This window comes from Pteropus medius, unplaced genomic scaffold, assembly GCF_902729225.1.
Source record: "Pteropus medius unplaced genomic scaffold, Ma_sr-lr_union100, whole genome shotgun sequence".
NCBI lineage: Eukaryota > Metazoa > Chordata > Mammalia > Chiroptera > Pteropodidae > Pteropus > Pteropus medius.
In genome coordinates this window covers 5,140,125-5,157,900 of record NW_024356333.1, presented here as the reverse complement: position 1 = coordinate 5,157,900, position 17,776 = coordinate 5,140,125, and the positions used below count along the sequence as shown (strand labels likewise).

Below are 17,776 nucleotides of genomic sequence, written 5' to 3'. Positions count from 1 at the left end.
CAAGCATGTGGAATGTGGCTTCACTGTTAACTGGTGGAATAACCCTGGACAAGTCAATTCATCTTTTTAAGACCTATTTCGCTTATCTTTAAAATTGGGTCATAGTGTCTCCATCTCATAAGGAGTTTTGAAAGCAACTCATGTCTCTAATATGAACTTGCATAAAATCACTTGAGAATCATTTTCAAAATACACATGACCACCATTCAAAGAACTGCCTGGTCTGAATTTACAGTGTGTTCTTTCAAAACACTGCCACAGAAAAACTAGGGTACACTGAGATACATCCCTACAGTAGGCACTAAGCAGCCATAGAATGAGGATAATCTCTCTTGCCGAATAGAGTGGTCTCCAAAATATACTACTAGGTAAAAAAAGGGTACAGAGGTACACAACATGCTAAATTCTGCATAAAGAAGGGAAAATGAGAAAACATGTACTTATGTGTTGTTTTTATCGGTGAGGGGGATAGGAATGGAAATGAGACCTCTCCCGAGGACGTCATTTTATCAAGCTTTGCCTCTTGAACTACGCAATTACTTCAAAATCATAATTAAAAAAAAATAGTTTTATAACTTTAAACTATAACAAATGAACCTAATAGTTACATTAGTAGCATAACAGCAGAAAGAACAAAATTTAATGTTTGAAATGACAAATTTTAGATAGAATGCCCTGACTGGGATGCAATTTAAAGAGTGAACACCTGAGAAGAAACTTCAAATTTCACTCAGTAGTTATACTATCAGCAAGAAAACTGGTGCTATAATTTTGAAGCTAGTGACTATACATTATGGTATAAAACAAGTAAGTTATTTCACATCAGATTTTTTTAGGGGTAAAAAAATATATAAAATAAAAAGGTTTAAAACTGTATAGTAAAACTGAATTCAAAATGAGTTCAGTATGAACTCGTGATTTATACGCAAACACCTTTTTGTTTCCTAGTTCTCTTCACTGAAAAAGTCTAGAAGCAAAGCCACCACAGCAGCAGTAAGCACACTGATAACCTGGATTTTGGTTTCTAAATATCATTTCCCACGTTGAAATGTTTAGAATAATGTGAGGTGATATCTGTGATTTACTGTCAAGGGGTTACCCTCCAAAATACGTTTCTACCTAGACTGACAGAGCCTTCTTGATAAAATGTTTAAAAAAATTAAAAATAGTCAGCTTGAATATGTTGTTCATTATACTATTCTCCAAATTCTCTGAATAGATGACATTTGCATAATAATAAAAAAGTTGATTAAGGAAGGGAAAAAAGCTATGCAGATGATTTCACTGCACATCCCCGAGAGAACCCGTCTCGGCAGAAAAGATCCCTGACACGGGTCCCTCGCCCTTCATTCTTTTGATTCCTTCCACCAGGTGCAACGATGTCTAGGGTAAGCATGGATTCTAACGGACGACACAAAGCGCCAGGCGCAGGAGCAGGACGGGAACACCCTGGCCCGGTCATGGATTCACTGTGCACGCACACTGCTGTCCCGTGCAGGGTCCTCGTCTGGGAAACAGGAATGAGGGACTGACGGCTTGCTTAACAGGGCCGCTGAGAATCGGGGGGGACCACGATGAAGGCACTTTATCAACTAAAAAGTGCTGTGTAACTCTAAAAATGTTATTTTCGGTAATCTTCCAGCCTTTCAGGTACAGAGGGTATTTTATAATTCAGGCATGCCTCTCAAGCGATGCCACTGGCATTAATATTCAGTATGTCTCTGACATTTGGGCTGTCCTCTCTACCTGATATCATACTTGCTGTATCTCAGTCTCCTTCAGAAACCGGGGCCGTCTAATTCTATGCTCTGCCAATCAATCAATCAATCTATGTGTGTATCGATAACCTTGGTTTATACTCTGCTTTGCTAACTTTGTTTCTGGCTTTGATGCATTTTTATAGATTTCATTGTTAACCTATTCCATATGCATCAAGTCAAACGTCGTAATTCCAATCATGACAGTTATGAAGGACTAAGTGGAGTTCTTAAAAGACAACTTTATGGAATAATGGTTTCCAAAAAAAATCCTTCACAAAAGACCTGAGAGATAGCTTACTTTCCTTCCTCTCAGTAAGATTAGAAGAGCTGAGATTCTTGGGGTGTGTGTGTGTGTGTGTGTGTGTGTGTGTGTGTGTGCGTGTGTGTGGGGAGGCCACGACATACATATTACATGTGTTGTATGTATGTGTGTATCTGTACATGGGTGAGAAATCTTACAATACTCCTTGGAAGAACTTCAAAATATCCAGGGTGAATGTATAGTTTGAATAAGTGTCCTCATATTTCAGCCCTCCTAGCTTAAATATATTTATATAAATTTTCCACTTTTTTTTTGCTTTCAGTTTTTATCACTTTTGGAACAAATAAACAAACAGTTCGCATGTTTAGAGAGGGGAAGGAATCTTAATTGGGTTGGAAGTAATACAACCCAGCTGGAGCTGCACGAAGCTCTTTATACAGAGACTTTCACTTATGCCGATCTTCCCAGAGGCTCATTTCACGTCCCTGCTGGTGACACTCAGATCACTTCACAGATCATTGATACAGCATTGGCAATCTTTTGTTTTCAATCAAAAAAAGATGCTGAAGCAATGCTCAGTTGAACTAAGTATACATGAGAGTGTACTTGTGTCCTTGCCAGAGGCCAGGGAGGGTGGGGGTAGATAAAGGAAAAGGTGACATCCAGCATCCACTATTCTATTACTTTGTCTAGAATTGGATTATGATAAATTATGATGACAGAGCTCAGATAAATGCTGATGCCTGTCTTTTCCACTGCTTCACCTGCACATAGGACTCTTACGGATCGCACCAAGTCTCCAAAACCGATTCTCTGTCACTCACGGCTGGAAATGAAAGGCCAATTTCAAGTAAGTTTTTAAACGGTTTCCATGGAGACTGAATTTGATGTTTCCTCACCTGCTACTTTGGCATCACTGACTGATCACCGCAGCTTTTTGCTGATGGGCATCTTTCTATAAACCTCCCTGGGTGAAAGACTTCTTTAAGGTCAAAAACTTGAATGCTGTGTGAGTGAGTGGAGGGTGTCAGCATTGTTATTTGACACTTTTTCCCTTGAGAGTTCATTATATCCAGGTCGCTTTAAAACCTACGACTTCTGCCACCGCCACCCTCACTTATTTGCTCAAGAGCCCCTAGAAGAAGCTATCGCTCCCCCAAACGAGCTTCTAGCAAACCAGAAAGAAAGCACCTGCCAAATAAGGGAAATAAGGGGACTAAGTCACAGCTTCTGACTCCCAACCCGGGACACCCAGGCATCACAAGAGGAGGCAATATGAATACTTTCGATAACAGAAATAACACATTTAGATCATCTAAAACATCCTATTTATTTGGATTTGGCTAGTACTGGATGAATTGTGATCATTATTTCATTTTTTTAAATCAAAAATATGCAATTATATGTTTTAAGGTTTAGAAAATAAGAAAAGTTATCTTATTAAATTTTGTTTTATAGATAGACTGAGGCCCATAGGAGAAAAAAAAGATTTTAAAAAGTGATGAACATAATCCAAATGAAGAAAGTTTAAAGGGGTTTATTTGGAAATTCTGTATAGAAGACAGAAATTTTGAGTAGGGCTTTAGAAGAGATTGACTTAAACAAAAACATATTTTGGGCAGAGATCAAGTTTGGGATCAGATATGCAGAGCAAAGGACAGGCGTAATCAGTCTGGAAAACGGGAGCTGAACCAGTTGCCGGAGGCCGGAGGCCCCGTAACATGGAGCAGACAGACCAGAAACGCCTCATGCCTGGACCAGGGGTGCAGGGAGGGAGTGGGGAGCACCCGTCAGGACTGTGGAGCTGGGGGTGGGACAAGGGACCCTTCTGAGGATGTGGATTTAAAATAGGTTGAAAAGCACTTCGTCGGTGTAGAGTGGCACAGTTTGTGACCGCGAGTGTGCAAGCCACCTTACACACGGGCGGCTCGGCGGCTGCGAGCCTGGTCGTACTGGGAAAGAAAGAAAGGCACAATCCCCAACAGAAATGTTCTTGTTCTGTTTTTGCTTTTATCTTGGAAAATGATATCACCCAAGTAATTTCATAAGCCATCACTAGTTCCCAGATTAGTCTCCGAAATTCAACTGCTTTAAGGAAACAATACAAAAGGGTAAACAGTAATGCATGAAAAGGTATTTCTAACTCCTTGCTCAATTAATACTCGACTCATAATAATCTGGTTTCTACACACATCGTGCCATGAAAACTGTACCTTATCAAGTTTCTTCCTGGCTGACGACTCATTGCATCTTTTTTATTCTCGACATAGTAGCTGATCACTCCTTTGCCTCTTCAATCTCTAAACCACCTTGGTTTCAGTGACATTGCTCTTTCTAGTTCTATTTCTTCTCCTTAAGGTAGCCCGTAGGGTTCACTCTACCATCTGCCATCGAGGTTAATCTCTTTATATCCCAAAGTCAGCTGACCACCTTCAAATTTTGATTTGTTTTCACATTTTCTATCTCGGAGAACGACAGCACCCGGTTGCCTAATCCAGAGTCCTAGTCACCACTTTGATTCCTCCCTGTGCTCCTCCAGTGAAGACCTTGAGTACACATCCTAACAAACGCCATCATCTCTTCTTTGCATCCACACTTACAAGTCCACTTCCATATAGAAGAGGAAAGAGAGGTTGTGAGTTCAGTGTGGCAGGACATTTATAAAGTGACTGGTAATTTTTTTTTTTTTTTTTTAGACTCTCACTGCATGAGATCTACTTCATTTTCAGCATAATTGTTTTTCAAAGAAATACTAAGTATAACATTGGACAAATCACTTGAAGTCCTTACAAATGCTCATCTATAAAATGATCTTTACATCTTTATGCTATTTACACTAACGTTTAGTGGTCGTGGGCTACTACATAGTTTATACTTGAGATTCTAAAAGGCCAAGCGAGAACAAAAAATACATAGAAGAAGAAGACAGAGAGGAAGAATAAAGGCTGTTTCGGAGAAATGTGTCATTATTGTTAGAATCGAGAAGCCCCTGTCCCTCAGTCCGTGTCACTCTGAGAACCACGCCTCTAGTGCTGTCACTGACGAGACTGTACGAGATCACGTGTGGCCAGGCAGACCCAACCCCTCAGTTCTCAGGAGAAACCATTGCACAGGCCGAGTCTGCATCATGAATATTCAGCCTCTTTCTATCAGACTATTAATGTATTTCTATCCTCTCTACTATCAGCATTACAGATAATATATAATATATAAAATGTCAGGAATTTATATAGCAATTAATTGATCTCTTGAGAGGAAAAAAAAAACAAGCAGAAGTAAACGTGTGAGGAAGAATATCTACAACGTATTTAGAAGTTTGTTCAGTGAGATAAAGACGGACGAAGTCTGTCCTATAACACGACTCTGCTACCTCAGATACCGAAATCCTGAACAGGAATCACTGAACAAGGCTCAGGGGGATGTAAAATGCATGCCTTACTAACTCTTGGACGTCTAATTTCTTGGTCATCAATCCTATTAACTTGTATTACCAACTGCCATAAAACTTGCAGATAGAAGATAATTTATGCTCAGTGTACAGAAGCTAATGTTGCTGGACTCCTGAGAAGCACTGTCCAGAAAATGAGAAAGTATGTATGTGAAACCAGGAGCCATCCACACTCTGCACGGCTGGCGTGGCAAACACGGGACTGTCTTCATAAGGGATATGGCCTAACTGGCAACTGACATCAGTGGTGTTCATGTCTAAAATGTCTCTCATTAATGTCAAAAAATCTCCTGCTAATAAAAGGCCATATATCTTATTAAGAACACATTTTTGGAAGTAAAGGATGGATGCTTTCTTTTAAGGGAGGAGCTATAAGGCATTCCATTTTTAATGGTCTATTTAAAAATGGCAGATTAAACAGTCCTTCAAAGTAAATGCTGCCTACTGAGGTTTTCGTTCCTAACGACATTTGAATCATAGAAAAATACAGCAAAACACAACACAAAAGCCTTTATATACTAAAGACAATCAGCTAAAAAATTCTAAACATTTTCCCATATTTAATATAAACCCAGAACTATACTATTTTCTCCTTGTTTTAAAACCCAATTTGTAATGAAGAAAAATAAGTCACAGAAAGGGAACTGAAAAGAGAACAGAGATGAAAGACTTGAAGCTGCAACAACCCAAATGACTTTAAGTGGCTTTTGCTACGAGACACGCAGGTGAATCCCAAATGACTCACACAGGGACTCTAATGAATGGAGGACGATTACGTATTTATACAACATGGTCTCATGAGAGCCTCACATGAAGACTCTCTGAAAGAAACACAGAACATTACAGAAAAACTAAGAGGATCTGCAGGTAGGGAAGCTTTTTTAGAAAGATTAAGCACATTTACACCACTGGTCTAGGGTTATGCCAGCCACTTCATGGTCCTGTAGCAGACACAGCATGAAAACATTTATCAGCCAAACAGTTCTCATAAGATGTCTCATTTCTCCTGCTATTATCTTCAATTTCATGCAACCTATAATTATAGAACCAATTCTAGAAAATAATGTCCTCAAAAATAACACTCACAATAACATTTATATTGAATTTTACCACTTTATAAGTATTTTAGCAAAGCTCAATGATAATCTCTTTTAATTGGCTTAAATGATAAAGATTCTTGTTGTATGCACATTTTGTTACAGTTGAACCTTCAGCGTCACTTGGTTTAATTTATGGGTACAGTAAGGTGTGATATATCCTTAAAGTGTAGCCAAGGTCTATCTTATTTGAAAATAATATTATGGAGAGTATATATTTTTATACACACACATCTGGCCACTGAGTTACACACTGTTTATGAATAATTGGATCGTGACTTGTTTTTCAGAGTTTGCTATTTGCATCCGAGTCCACTAACTCCACGGAAGAGGAAATGTAGTGGGACAAGAGCTGTGTCATTGTACCATATGAAGCGAGACTCTTGGTGGAGAGAGAAATATAAATAACACTCCTGCCGGACTGTGAGGGAACTGCCCAACCAAACCTCGCTCTCTTTAGTTGAAAAGACAGAACAAGTCTCCTCTGAGGGTTTGTAACCAGAAGTCAAACTCACAGCAGAATTACCTTCAAAATTCATTCCACCTACACATCCAACGTCTCAAACGAAATAGATACCTAAGTTATTAATGCCTACAGATAACTGGGCAAGGAGTCCATTCTCCGTTCTCCTTGAAATCACTTTTAGCTTGTATTTCAAATAATTCCCAAGGTAAAGTTCCTGGAAATCTGAGGTTATGGCCAAAAACAAAACACAGAAGGAAGATTAAACATAAAAGACAGCTGATTCATAAAGACCACAGATGTTAGAATTATTCTAGACCATAAAATAAATATGGCAATTATATTTTAAGAAAGAGTCTTGAAAATGTGAATAAAGAGTAAGCATGTAAGAAAGAAGAATCATGGCAGGAATTAAAAAATGGATGGATTTAGCAGCAAAATAGACACAGGTGAAGTGGAGGAGTGAAGTGGAAGACAGAAGGGATGAAGAATTTCGGAACGTAGCCCAGAGAGATTAAGACAGAGAATATGAAAGAAATGTCTGAGATCTATATGATACGATTAGAGGATCTCATATTTGTTTAGTTGGAGTCGCAGAAGAATGGACAAAGAGAATAGGGTGACACGATATTGGAAAACATAAAGGCTGAGTTTTCCAAACTGATGACAGTGATCTGCGGATGGGGGAAACCCAGCGACTCCCAAGCTGAACACGTCTTAGGAAGTCCATAATCATGCACATTACGCTGAAGGTGCAGAACACCGAAAATAAAAAGATCGAAAGAACAAACGTCGTTTTTCACATGTGGACTTAGTTAATCCTCCAATTTTACTTTTTAAAAATTATTGTGCTGCGTGGTTAGCTGTCTAGTTATCTATTAACCAGAGTATCTACAAAGGGACAAGTTACAGTTGACCCCTACGGCAATCGTATCAATATAATAAAGAAAGCTCGATGCATTGCAATGGCAGAAAATTTCAAACTTCGGAAATTGTTGGGAAATTACAGGCATTTAACAAACAAATAATTAGAAATCCGAGAAGCACATCTGCGCATGTCAAACTATTACCTGAGGTCTTTTAATGACTTCTTATACCCTATGGCAAAAGAGTTCACACTCCAGTGTGTAGAATTCAAGGCTCTTCCTAACTAGATCACCAACCAGTTATCTAGTATTAACTAGTCTTAACCTTGCTTTATATTTATTTTTTATAAATGTCTGCTTCACTGGACATGGACTAGAGAGCAAAGATTGTATGTTACTTTTTTAATCCTCAACTGCCTAGCAGTACAACAGTTGGGTAGCTGCACTCTATAACTGTTTGCAGACTACAGAAATGGACAGTATGGTGTTTGAAAACTGAATTCTTCAGTTCCCCTTCCACATCTTACAGGCAATGCTCCAGAAATCAAATAGCTAGAGCCAGAAAAAAACAAGCAAAAGTGGATGAACAATGCTGAGCATGTATTACACCCACTATATTAACCAAACAATAAATTTTAGCCACTGACATGCTAGAGATGATGGACAGCAGACGGAACAGAGCAAAACTACCATGAAAGGTGAAAAAGGAGAAAAAACCTGTCCGCTGTCTTTAAAAAAATATTACCAAGCGATTATTTTCCAAACTGAAATTCACCTGTCAACCTTATAAAATGTGTTTAATTAATGAGAATTCTGTTCTAAGCACTACGCTGATAGAATATTTCCTTGATGTCTCTCATTGGACATAAATGACATCATCATTATATATATTTATTCTGAGGCACTGAAATAAGCAGGCAATTTATGAACAGTAAAAGCTAAAGAGTTTGAGTGCTTGAGAAAAGCAAATCCAATTTCCAATTATAATGACAGCACTGAAAATACATGAGAATTCCATTTGAAATATCTGCCAAGCTTTGCGTTTCCTCTGTTGAGTTTTTCTCTCATTCGGTTGCTCAAAATGCAAAAGTTCTAGATTTAACTCTTAGTCAATTCAGTTAAAAGTCACAGAAATTTTTCCCCCTGGGTGCCCTAAAATGAAAACTTTGAGGCTCCTCTACAGTGACCAGAGGCAGCAGACGGAAGTCAACATAAGTAAGCAGACAGCTAACTTCACTCATGGTTCAAGGACAGGAACGGGCTGGCCTTTTCTCCTGTCTGCCCCAGTGTCAGTGGGGCGGGGGAAGCCAAGCGCTGATGTTAGGCTGGGTCTGCACTTACTGGCTGGAGCAGGTAGATGAGCGATTCCTCTTGGATGATTATAACCGGCGACGGAGTGATGCGAGGCGCTTGGAACAAGGTGCTCACGGAGGCCATGATCTGGTCGAAGCGCCCAGTGAGCCCTCCCAGTGTCACTATCACGTCCACCTAGGCGAGGCAAAGGGAAGCGGAGCATCACAGGTTTAAAGAATTTTAAATAATTGAGCAGCATCAAACCCCTAAATAGAGCTTTCGAGATTACATTCTATCTGATAGGCCATCAACACTAGGTACCATTTCTGTTGTTCAGATGAAGGCATTAAGTCACTTGTTCAAGGTCACAATCTGTGAGTGCCACGGTCAGGTTTCAAGACCAACTCTTTCAAGTACAAATTTTACATTTTCCCCACCTGCCTGTTCACCTGGAATACCAGCCAGCTCTTCCTTTAAAGCTGTTTACGTGTCCCCTCCGTGTGGCACTGCCCCCTACCCCGCCCTCGCCCTGGCTTCGCAGTTGACGCCTCTCCCGCCCACGGCACCACCTGTGGGCACTGTCCCGGCACACGACGCCGGCCTGTTCTACAGACCTGTCACCCCACTAGAATGCAAGTTTCTTACTGTCTTTTTTATCGAACTTAGCAAGTTGCTAAACAATCTGTACCTCAATTTAATGTTCATATGTAAAAAAATGAATAATGGCCACCTGAAAGATTGTCATGGGGAATAAATGAGGTAATCACATGAGTTAATAAGCATAAAGCATTCAGAACATGTTTAGAACATGTTTAGAAGCATTCAGAACATACTGATTGTTTAAAAAATGTTTGCTACTCTTCTAATTATTTTTGATACTACATTTACATTACTATTAATACTTTTGTTATCGTTACATGTAGTTTCATGTTACTTTTTTCATTTACCACTTGAAAGAGAGTATTTCCTATTATTAGAGGATAGTTAATTTCAATGTTTCCCTGTTGTTGAAAATACACTTCCAGGATATTTACATATAAAATTACTGTGATGCTTTACTTATACATGAGACGCTGGGTAAGCGTGGGCTGCAGGAAGTGAAGGGGTGCAGTAACAGTCTCCTTCTGCATCAAGTATTAGGCCATGGTCCCAAGAAGAATGAAAGAAAGAGGCCCTGCTTTCTCTCTGGTCAGCCTCATCTTACAGGCAGTGTATCGGCATAGTAAAAGGTAATATATTGATCATGAAAGAGGAAAGACTGAAAGGCTTAATTAAAATATTGTAAGAAAACCTTGTATATAATAAAAACTAACAGGAATAATCATTCCACCTGAAATAAACCAGAAATTATTTAAAAATAGAAATATTTAGTTTCTAGGTTTTAAAATAGCACATTTTAAAAAGTATAGATAATATTTAGTCCATAAAGACAGTGTGATTTTACAGAACAACATTACCCTGGCACCAATATTACCTGTCCCGTGCCTAGAGGAACAATAAGTGACAGAAGCTCCAGGAAGCCAAGGACAGCGTTTGTCTGGCCTTGGTTATGGCCCCGGTGGCCAGCGCAGTGCCTAACCCATATAAGACGCCCCGGTGGCCAGCGCAGTGCCTAACCCATATAAGACGTTCCAGTGTTTGATGAACAAGTGAAGACACTGCAAGAAAGGATTGGTCAGCCTAAGGAAGAACTAGATTAACTGCCATATTGAAGGACTATAAAAAACAGAATGAGATTCCATAAAAACATGAAAAGTAAATTAAAGAGAAGAACCTAGAAGTTTAGAATGAGTTTCCTGTTTCTGACCTTTTCAGAGTGTAGAGAGAATGGAAATTTTTACTTTGAATAAGATGTTTCGTATCAAAGCTAGAGTATTTTTTTAAGATAGGTACACCTCACATCTCTAAGACTTAATACTAACTTTGGAGATCTTTCTAGAACTCTGTTAGATTCGGGGCCCAGAAGACCGCACGCCCTAGCAAGCCTGTATTACTTTGAATACACAGGCAAAGGCAGGGACCTCTGTAACTTCAGAGGAAAGAGGTAAATTGTTCAGCAATTAGGCTCAAAACTGCCAAATATACACCTTTTGTTTGGGGTATCAAGTCAGGAAAATGGCTTCTATTCCTGTTCAGGAGATTGTTAATGAAGCCATACCCAACCAGTGAGGAAAGGCCTCAAAATTATACAGGATCTCAGAAAAAAACTAAAGAGAATTTGCTTTTAACTGAAGAGAAAGACATGAAATTGCATATGAAATTTAAAGGGGAGATAGTTCTAAGGCTCCAGTAAAAAGCACACTGGCACATTCCGATCCGCATAATCTTACATTCACATCAGAAGCAAAGCCTGATGATACAACAGTTGATTCGCTATTCAGTCTGAGGAATCCCGTTTTCAGGTTCTCAATTTCTCATTACTATACTCTAAGCCTTGAGGGATCCCATAACCTTTAAGGCTGAAATGTAACCGCCTCTTTCACCCTGGGATATCATGATGAATAAGCAGTACCTGTAAATCAGTCGCTGAGTTTTTCAGAGTAAAGCAGCAGCAAGATTACTTCTCATCACTATTCATTTTCCCTGCAGGAAGTACTTAGCGAGACTGATTAAAAACATTATGGGATCCATGCAAGCCACAGGTGAGTGGGAGGAGCTGGCAAGGGACAGTACACACTCCTCCGGCTCTGACAGTGATGTAAGGAAGACATCTGATACTCACAGAGATGGAAGACAGGAGACAGACTCCCCGCTGCGTGTTTACATACGTTTTACAGTAATACCTATGGGACAGAGTGTTCAGCCTGAAACACACATTTACAGAATGCCAGGGCTCCTCTTCTGTGTGGACCCAAAGACCTGTGCATTTATTGCTAATACTGCCCAGTGAACTGTACATTTTTAAAACTATATTTTCCCAATGCTGCAGCATCCACACCCACAGACTGTGAGCACCAGCCCAGGAGACAGCGTGCACCACGCTGATGTGGCTGGTCCCTGCCACAAGTTCCCCTTCTTGCCCTCTCATTCTGGGACTCAGTGACATTCAACGCACCAATGAAACCCTCTCACGCTTTTGTGTGTGTATCCTACCCTGACCCCCAAAGGCACCTGATCACATGTCCTCGCTCTCTCTCTCCCGGCTCCCTGGCTCCTCCCATGTGGACCCAGCACAGCATGACATGCATGTCCCTCTCTAGGACCTGTGCGTATACCAGCCCTTTAATTTCATATGCTTCTTTGTGGTGTTACTCCACGTCCACACCACACGTGTCTGCGTCAGATGGATCATCAAAACCCTCCATTTAAGTAACATAATTATTCCTTTTTACACCTAGTCACACTGCTACAACAGTTGGTATACTTGTGTCTCCCTCCTATGGGGGCCTATGACTCACAGATGCCAGCTGCAGTGTTTGCAATGCAGGAGACAAGTATTCACTGAGCTTCCCCTAAGCATATAAAAACTCAGGAAAAACTGAATAAAAGAATCAGAGAGGCAAGGAGCTAATTATTAGGCTAAGTTAACATCATCTAATTCCTACAAAATAGTATTTGCCTGATTGGCAAGTGTTCCAGTAATTAGTGACTTTTGAAAAGAGTAACTTAATTCACCTTTGTTACTTTGGGTAATATTTATTAATCATTTACCATGTGCTACATTCTATTCTAAACATAGAATATATCAGTAAAGAAGACAAAAACTCCAGCCTTCATGGAGTTGACATTCAAATGGAGCATAATACACAATTGACTGAAAAAAATTATATTCATCAGAATGTGAAAAAGTGGTACAGTAAGTGCTATCAGAGAATATCAGAGAAGGAGGAAAAGGAAAAGCAAAACTATGGGCGGGGTGGGGAGGAGGTAGAGGGGGACTTCGACTTTAAATAATAGAGCTAAGGTAGGCCACACTGAGAAAGTAACAGAATATCAGCAAACACCTGAAAAAGACAAGGGCGTTAGCCAGCATCTAAGAACACGGGGCAGGATGCTTCAGAGGACAGACTGTATTGAGACCCTGAAGCAGTGACATGGCCCCAGGCATTTTCAAAGAGTATCAGGAGGCTAGTTGCTACAATTAAATGAGAAATTAGTGGCGGTCATAATAGAAATCAGAGTAAAATGTGCTAGATTTGTATAGAGAGTTGCCAAGCCATTTTATTTTTGTTAAATAAAATGTGCTAGATTTGTATAGAGAGTTGCCAAGCCATTTTATTTTTGTATCTTTGATTTTTGTTAAATGGGGAGCCATTTTGAGCAGAGGAGTGACATGACCAATATATTTTAAAAAGTCGCTATGCCGGGTGTGTTGAGAATAAACTGTGGGACTGCAAAGAACAAAGCCAGGAGCCCAATAAGCGATTATCATAGTAGATACAGACAAGCCCCTGTCACACCATCAGAAACTGCTATCTCCAGACCCTCACGGCAAAATCCAATGGGCCATTTTCTGTTCTGATAATTATTTGATCAGCTACATCTGATGAGCTTCCAGCAAACCACATTCTCTTGATCTCACTAGCTGTTCCTTATCTGGAGTCACCTGTTAACTTTGGAGTGGCCTGGGGCAAGGTCCCTAAGTCTGGCTTCTTCTGTCATGGCATTCCTTCCCTTGGTGTCCTCATGCGGCCTTGTGGCTTTACATACCACCTGGGTCAGCAATTCCTGCATGTATATCTCCAGTCCAGATCTCTGTCCTGAACTCCAGGCTCATACATCTCACCGCTTACTTGACACCTCTACTGACATAGCCAATAGAGATAAGTTAACCTGACTCTTCCCCCAATTGTTTCCTGCCATCCACCCCTGTACCTGTTGCTCCAGCCAAAACCCAGAGTCATCTTCGAGTTCTCTCTCTCATGCCCCTTCCTCATTCTCTCAGGAAACTCTAGTGCCTTTATCTTCAATACGTATCTAGAGTTTCTACACTTCTCACAGCCCACAACCTCATCACAACCATGGCTCAGCCATCAGAATCTGTCAGGAGGTGTGGGCCACCATCATCTGTCACTTGAAATACTACGATAGCCTCCAACAGGTCTTTCTGTTTCTGCCCTTATTTGCCCACAATCTATTCTCAGTCTAGGATCGAAAACAATCCTGTTAAAATATAAATTAGATTATGACATCCTTCTGCACAAAAACCGCCAATGCCTTTCCAATATATTTTTTTATTAGGACCTACAAAGCCCTCATGATTTAATATGCAGGTATCTCTCTGACTTTACTTTCTATCCCTCCTCGCTCTCTCCTCTCTTCTCCAGCCACTTCTTTCCCACTTTCTATTTCTTGAAATCACCAGAGTCCTTCCTACTTCAGGACTTTGCATTGGCTGTTCTTTCTGCCCGTAATGCTCTCTCCCCAGACATTCACATGGCTAGCTCCTTCACTGGCTGTCTACTTAAAAATGTCCCCTACTCCATGCCAACAGTTCATGTCTCCATTCTCCGATTGCAATGTTCTCCTTAGCATCTCTCATTATCTGACACCAGGCTAGATATATTTTTAGCTTGTCCTATTATTTGTCACCCTAATTAAAAACGACACAATGGCAGAGATTTTCTATTTCTAGTGTTTAGAATGCAGCATGGAACATACCAGGTGTTCAGTGAGTATTTGTTGCACAGATGATGGAATGAAACAGGGCTGAAGGAGAGCGAAAGAGCGTGGCAGATGAATCACGGCACTGGTGGGACCGATGACTGGGAGTCCGGGTACAAGGAAATGAGACGAAGGGATACACGAGAGTGTGGCAGGTTTACAAACCTTGTCATAGGCAAGGCCTGGGTGGCTGATGTAAGGAGGTAAACGAAACAGCCTGCTGGGGAATTAAGTTCAAGGAAACAAGAGGTCAGTGTATTGGAAGGCTCATTCGAGTGCATGTGAAATTTACCACGAATTAAGATAGTATTGTTGGAAAAGGTATTGGTGACTTAGATGTTAACTTCATCACGACATGAGGGGAAATGACCAGGACCAAGATGATGAAGACTACAGTAATGAGTGATGAGTGATACAATCTGATGACATGAAGTTTACAGGGGAAGGGACTGGAATAGACAGCATTATCCCACGGAAATATAACGGGAGACACATGTACAATTTAAAAGTTTCTAGTAGCTACATTTAAAGAAGTAAAAAGAAAGCTAAAATTAATTTTCAAGTGTATTTTATTTAATGCACTATGTCTAAAGTGTAATCTGTATTAAAATATAGGGGTGTTGGGACAACTGGTAACCACATACAGAAGAATGAAATCGGACCCCTATGTTATACCGCTCACAAAAATGAACTTGAAAAGGATTAAAAACTTAAAACATAACATCTAAAACTGTAAAACTGCTAGAAGAAAACTCAGAGAAAAGCTACTTGACATAAGTCTTCGCAATAATTTTTTTGGATATGACACCATAAGCACAATCAAAAAAAGCAAAAATAAATAAGTGGGACTACATCAGACTAAAAAGCTTCCCCTGGACAGCTAAAGAAACAATCGACATAATGAAAAGGCTACCTATGAAATGGAAGAAAATATTACAAACCACTTATCTGATGAGCGATTAAGATCCAAAATATAGAAGGAACTCATATAACTCTATAGCCAAAAACCCAAACAATTTGATTAAAAAATGGGAAGATCTGAATAGAGATTTTTCTAAAGAAGACATACAAGTGACCAAAAGGTCAATGATAACATACTCAATACCATTAATCATCAGGGAAATGAACATTGGAATTACAAAGTGATATCACGTCGGGCCTGTTAGAATGAATAGCTGTTATCAAAAAGACAACAGGTGACAAGTGTTTCCACTGGTGTGGAGAAAAGGGAACCTTTGTGCATTACTGGTGGGAATGTAAATTCATACAGTCACTATGGGAAACAGTATGGAGTTTCCTCAAAAAATTAGAAATAAAACTACCATATGATCCACTACTTCCACCTCTGGATACATATCCAAAGTAGATGAAATCAGGATCTCGACGAGACATCTGCACCCCATGTTTGTTTCAGCCAAGATGTGGAAACAGCTTAAGTGCCCATCGTAGGATGAAGGGGTAAAGGTACAGTATACATGAGATGGACTATTATTCACCTATAAGAAGGAAATCCTGCCATCTGTAACAACATGGATGGACCTGGAGGACAGACAGTAAGCTAAGTGAGGGAAGTCAGAGAAAGGCAAGTACTGTTGGCTCTCACTTATATGTGAAATCTAACGAAGCCAAGCTCATAGAAACAGGGCACCCTGGTGGCTGCCAGCAGTTGGGGGGCGGGAGAAGTGAGGAGATGTTGGCCAAAGGGTACAAACTTCTAGTTATAAGATGAATATGTGAGCGATGAAGGCATTAACCTCCATTATGGTCATCATTTCTCAGTATATATGTTTATCAAGACATATTACATACCTGAAGCTTATACAATGTTACATGCCAGTTATATCTCAATAAAGTTAGAAAAAATATTGAGATATTTTACATTCTTTTTTTTCACATTTAGTCTCCAAAATCCTTCCTGTATAGCACATCTCAATTTAGGCTAGCTCCATTTCAAGTGCTTGGGTGGCTGGGGGTAGAGTTTCAGACAGCACAGGCCTAGGCAGAAACAGCAAAGAGCAGTGAAAACACCTGACTCTACTCCCAGGGCCTATTCTAGAAGAAGTAGTGGGAGAGAAAAACAAAACAAAACAATAGTGCTACCAAGGCTGCAGAGAATTACTAGTGTCCTTAGGGAAAAGCAGAGTTTCTGTTGGAGTTATGAGTAAAGACATCACAAATTTTAGTGAGAGTGAGGTTAGTGAGGGTGGACCATGAATTTCAGAGGGTACGAAAAAGTAAGACATACCAATTCCAGGGCTAGTCTATTTATTTTTGAATATGCCTGCCATTCTCTAAAGAATAGAGGCTAGTGTCAGGGGCTAGCATGTTTTCTATTGGCCGTGATGCATCAAGGATTCAAAGTTTGTAATTCTAAAGTGTTGTTACAATCGTATTAGCCCTATGGACTTTATTTTAAATAATATATTTAAAATATTTAGAATACTTGTCCACACATAAGCACAAGTACCCAGCACATACCTAATATGCCATATTCTACAATATATAAAATCCCCCCAAAATTTCTGTTTCTACACATTTCCTACAGTCAAGTCATGGTATTTTACATGGACCTTTTTTTTTGTTAGTTAAAAGGAGTGGTGGGAATAAGGGTTGCTTTTAATTTTTCATGTGTAATCACATCTAGTAAAAAAAGACACCCAAACCCTGGATTAATACACTGGAGATCTGACTATCATATGGCATATGGCTTTATACCTATGTAACCATGCACAAGTTATAAGACTTCCTTGTGCCTCTGACGATCTCTAAAGGTTGGGCTCATCTATGAAGGCAGGGGACAGACCAAATCTACTATCATGTTTTTTTCAAGATTTCTTTCCATGTAAGGTTCTCTGGTTTCTACCAGAACAGAGTAAATAATTGTTTCTATTTTGTTTAAAAAATTAAAAACTCAGCTTTGCATTATTTGCCTTGATAGAATCATGACAAGACTGGTTAAGGGATAATATGACACCAAAAGGAG

The 17,776-nt window shown here is 39.8% G+C and overlaps 1 protein-coding gene across 11 annotated transcripts in view; it reads right to left on the bottom strand.

Moving 5' to 3' along the window:
• The window catches only part of TPK1 (thiamin pyrophosphokinase 1), a 278,577-nt gene that overhangs the window by 99,466 nt on the left and 161,335 nt on the right, over positions 1–17,776 (bottom strand). For 10 of the 11 annotated variants that reach the window (XM_039861312.1, XM_039861315.1, XM_039861320.1 and 7 more), the window contains one exon: positions 9,238–9,384. The exons of the other annotated variant lie outside the window; for it this stretch is intronic. In XM_039861312.1, the coding sequence (XP_039717246.1) occupies positions 9,238–9,384 (147 nt within the window). The remainder of the gene's footprint in view (positions 1–9,237; positions 9,385–17,776) is intronic. 11 annotated transcript variants of the gene reach the window in all.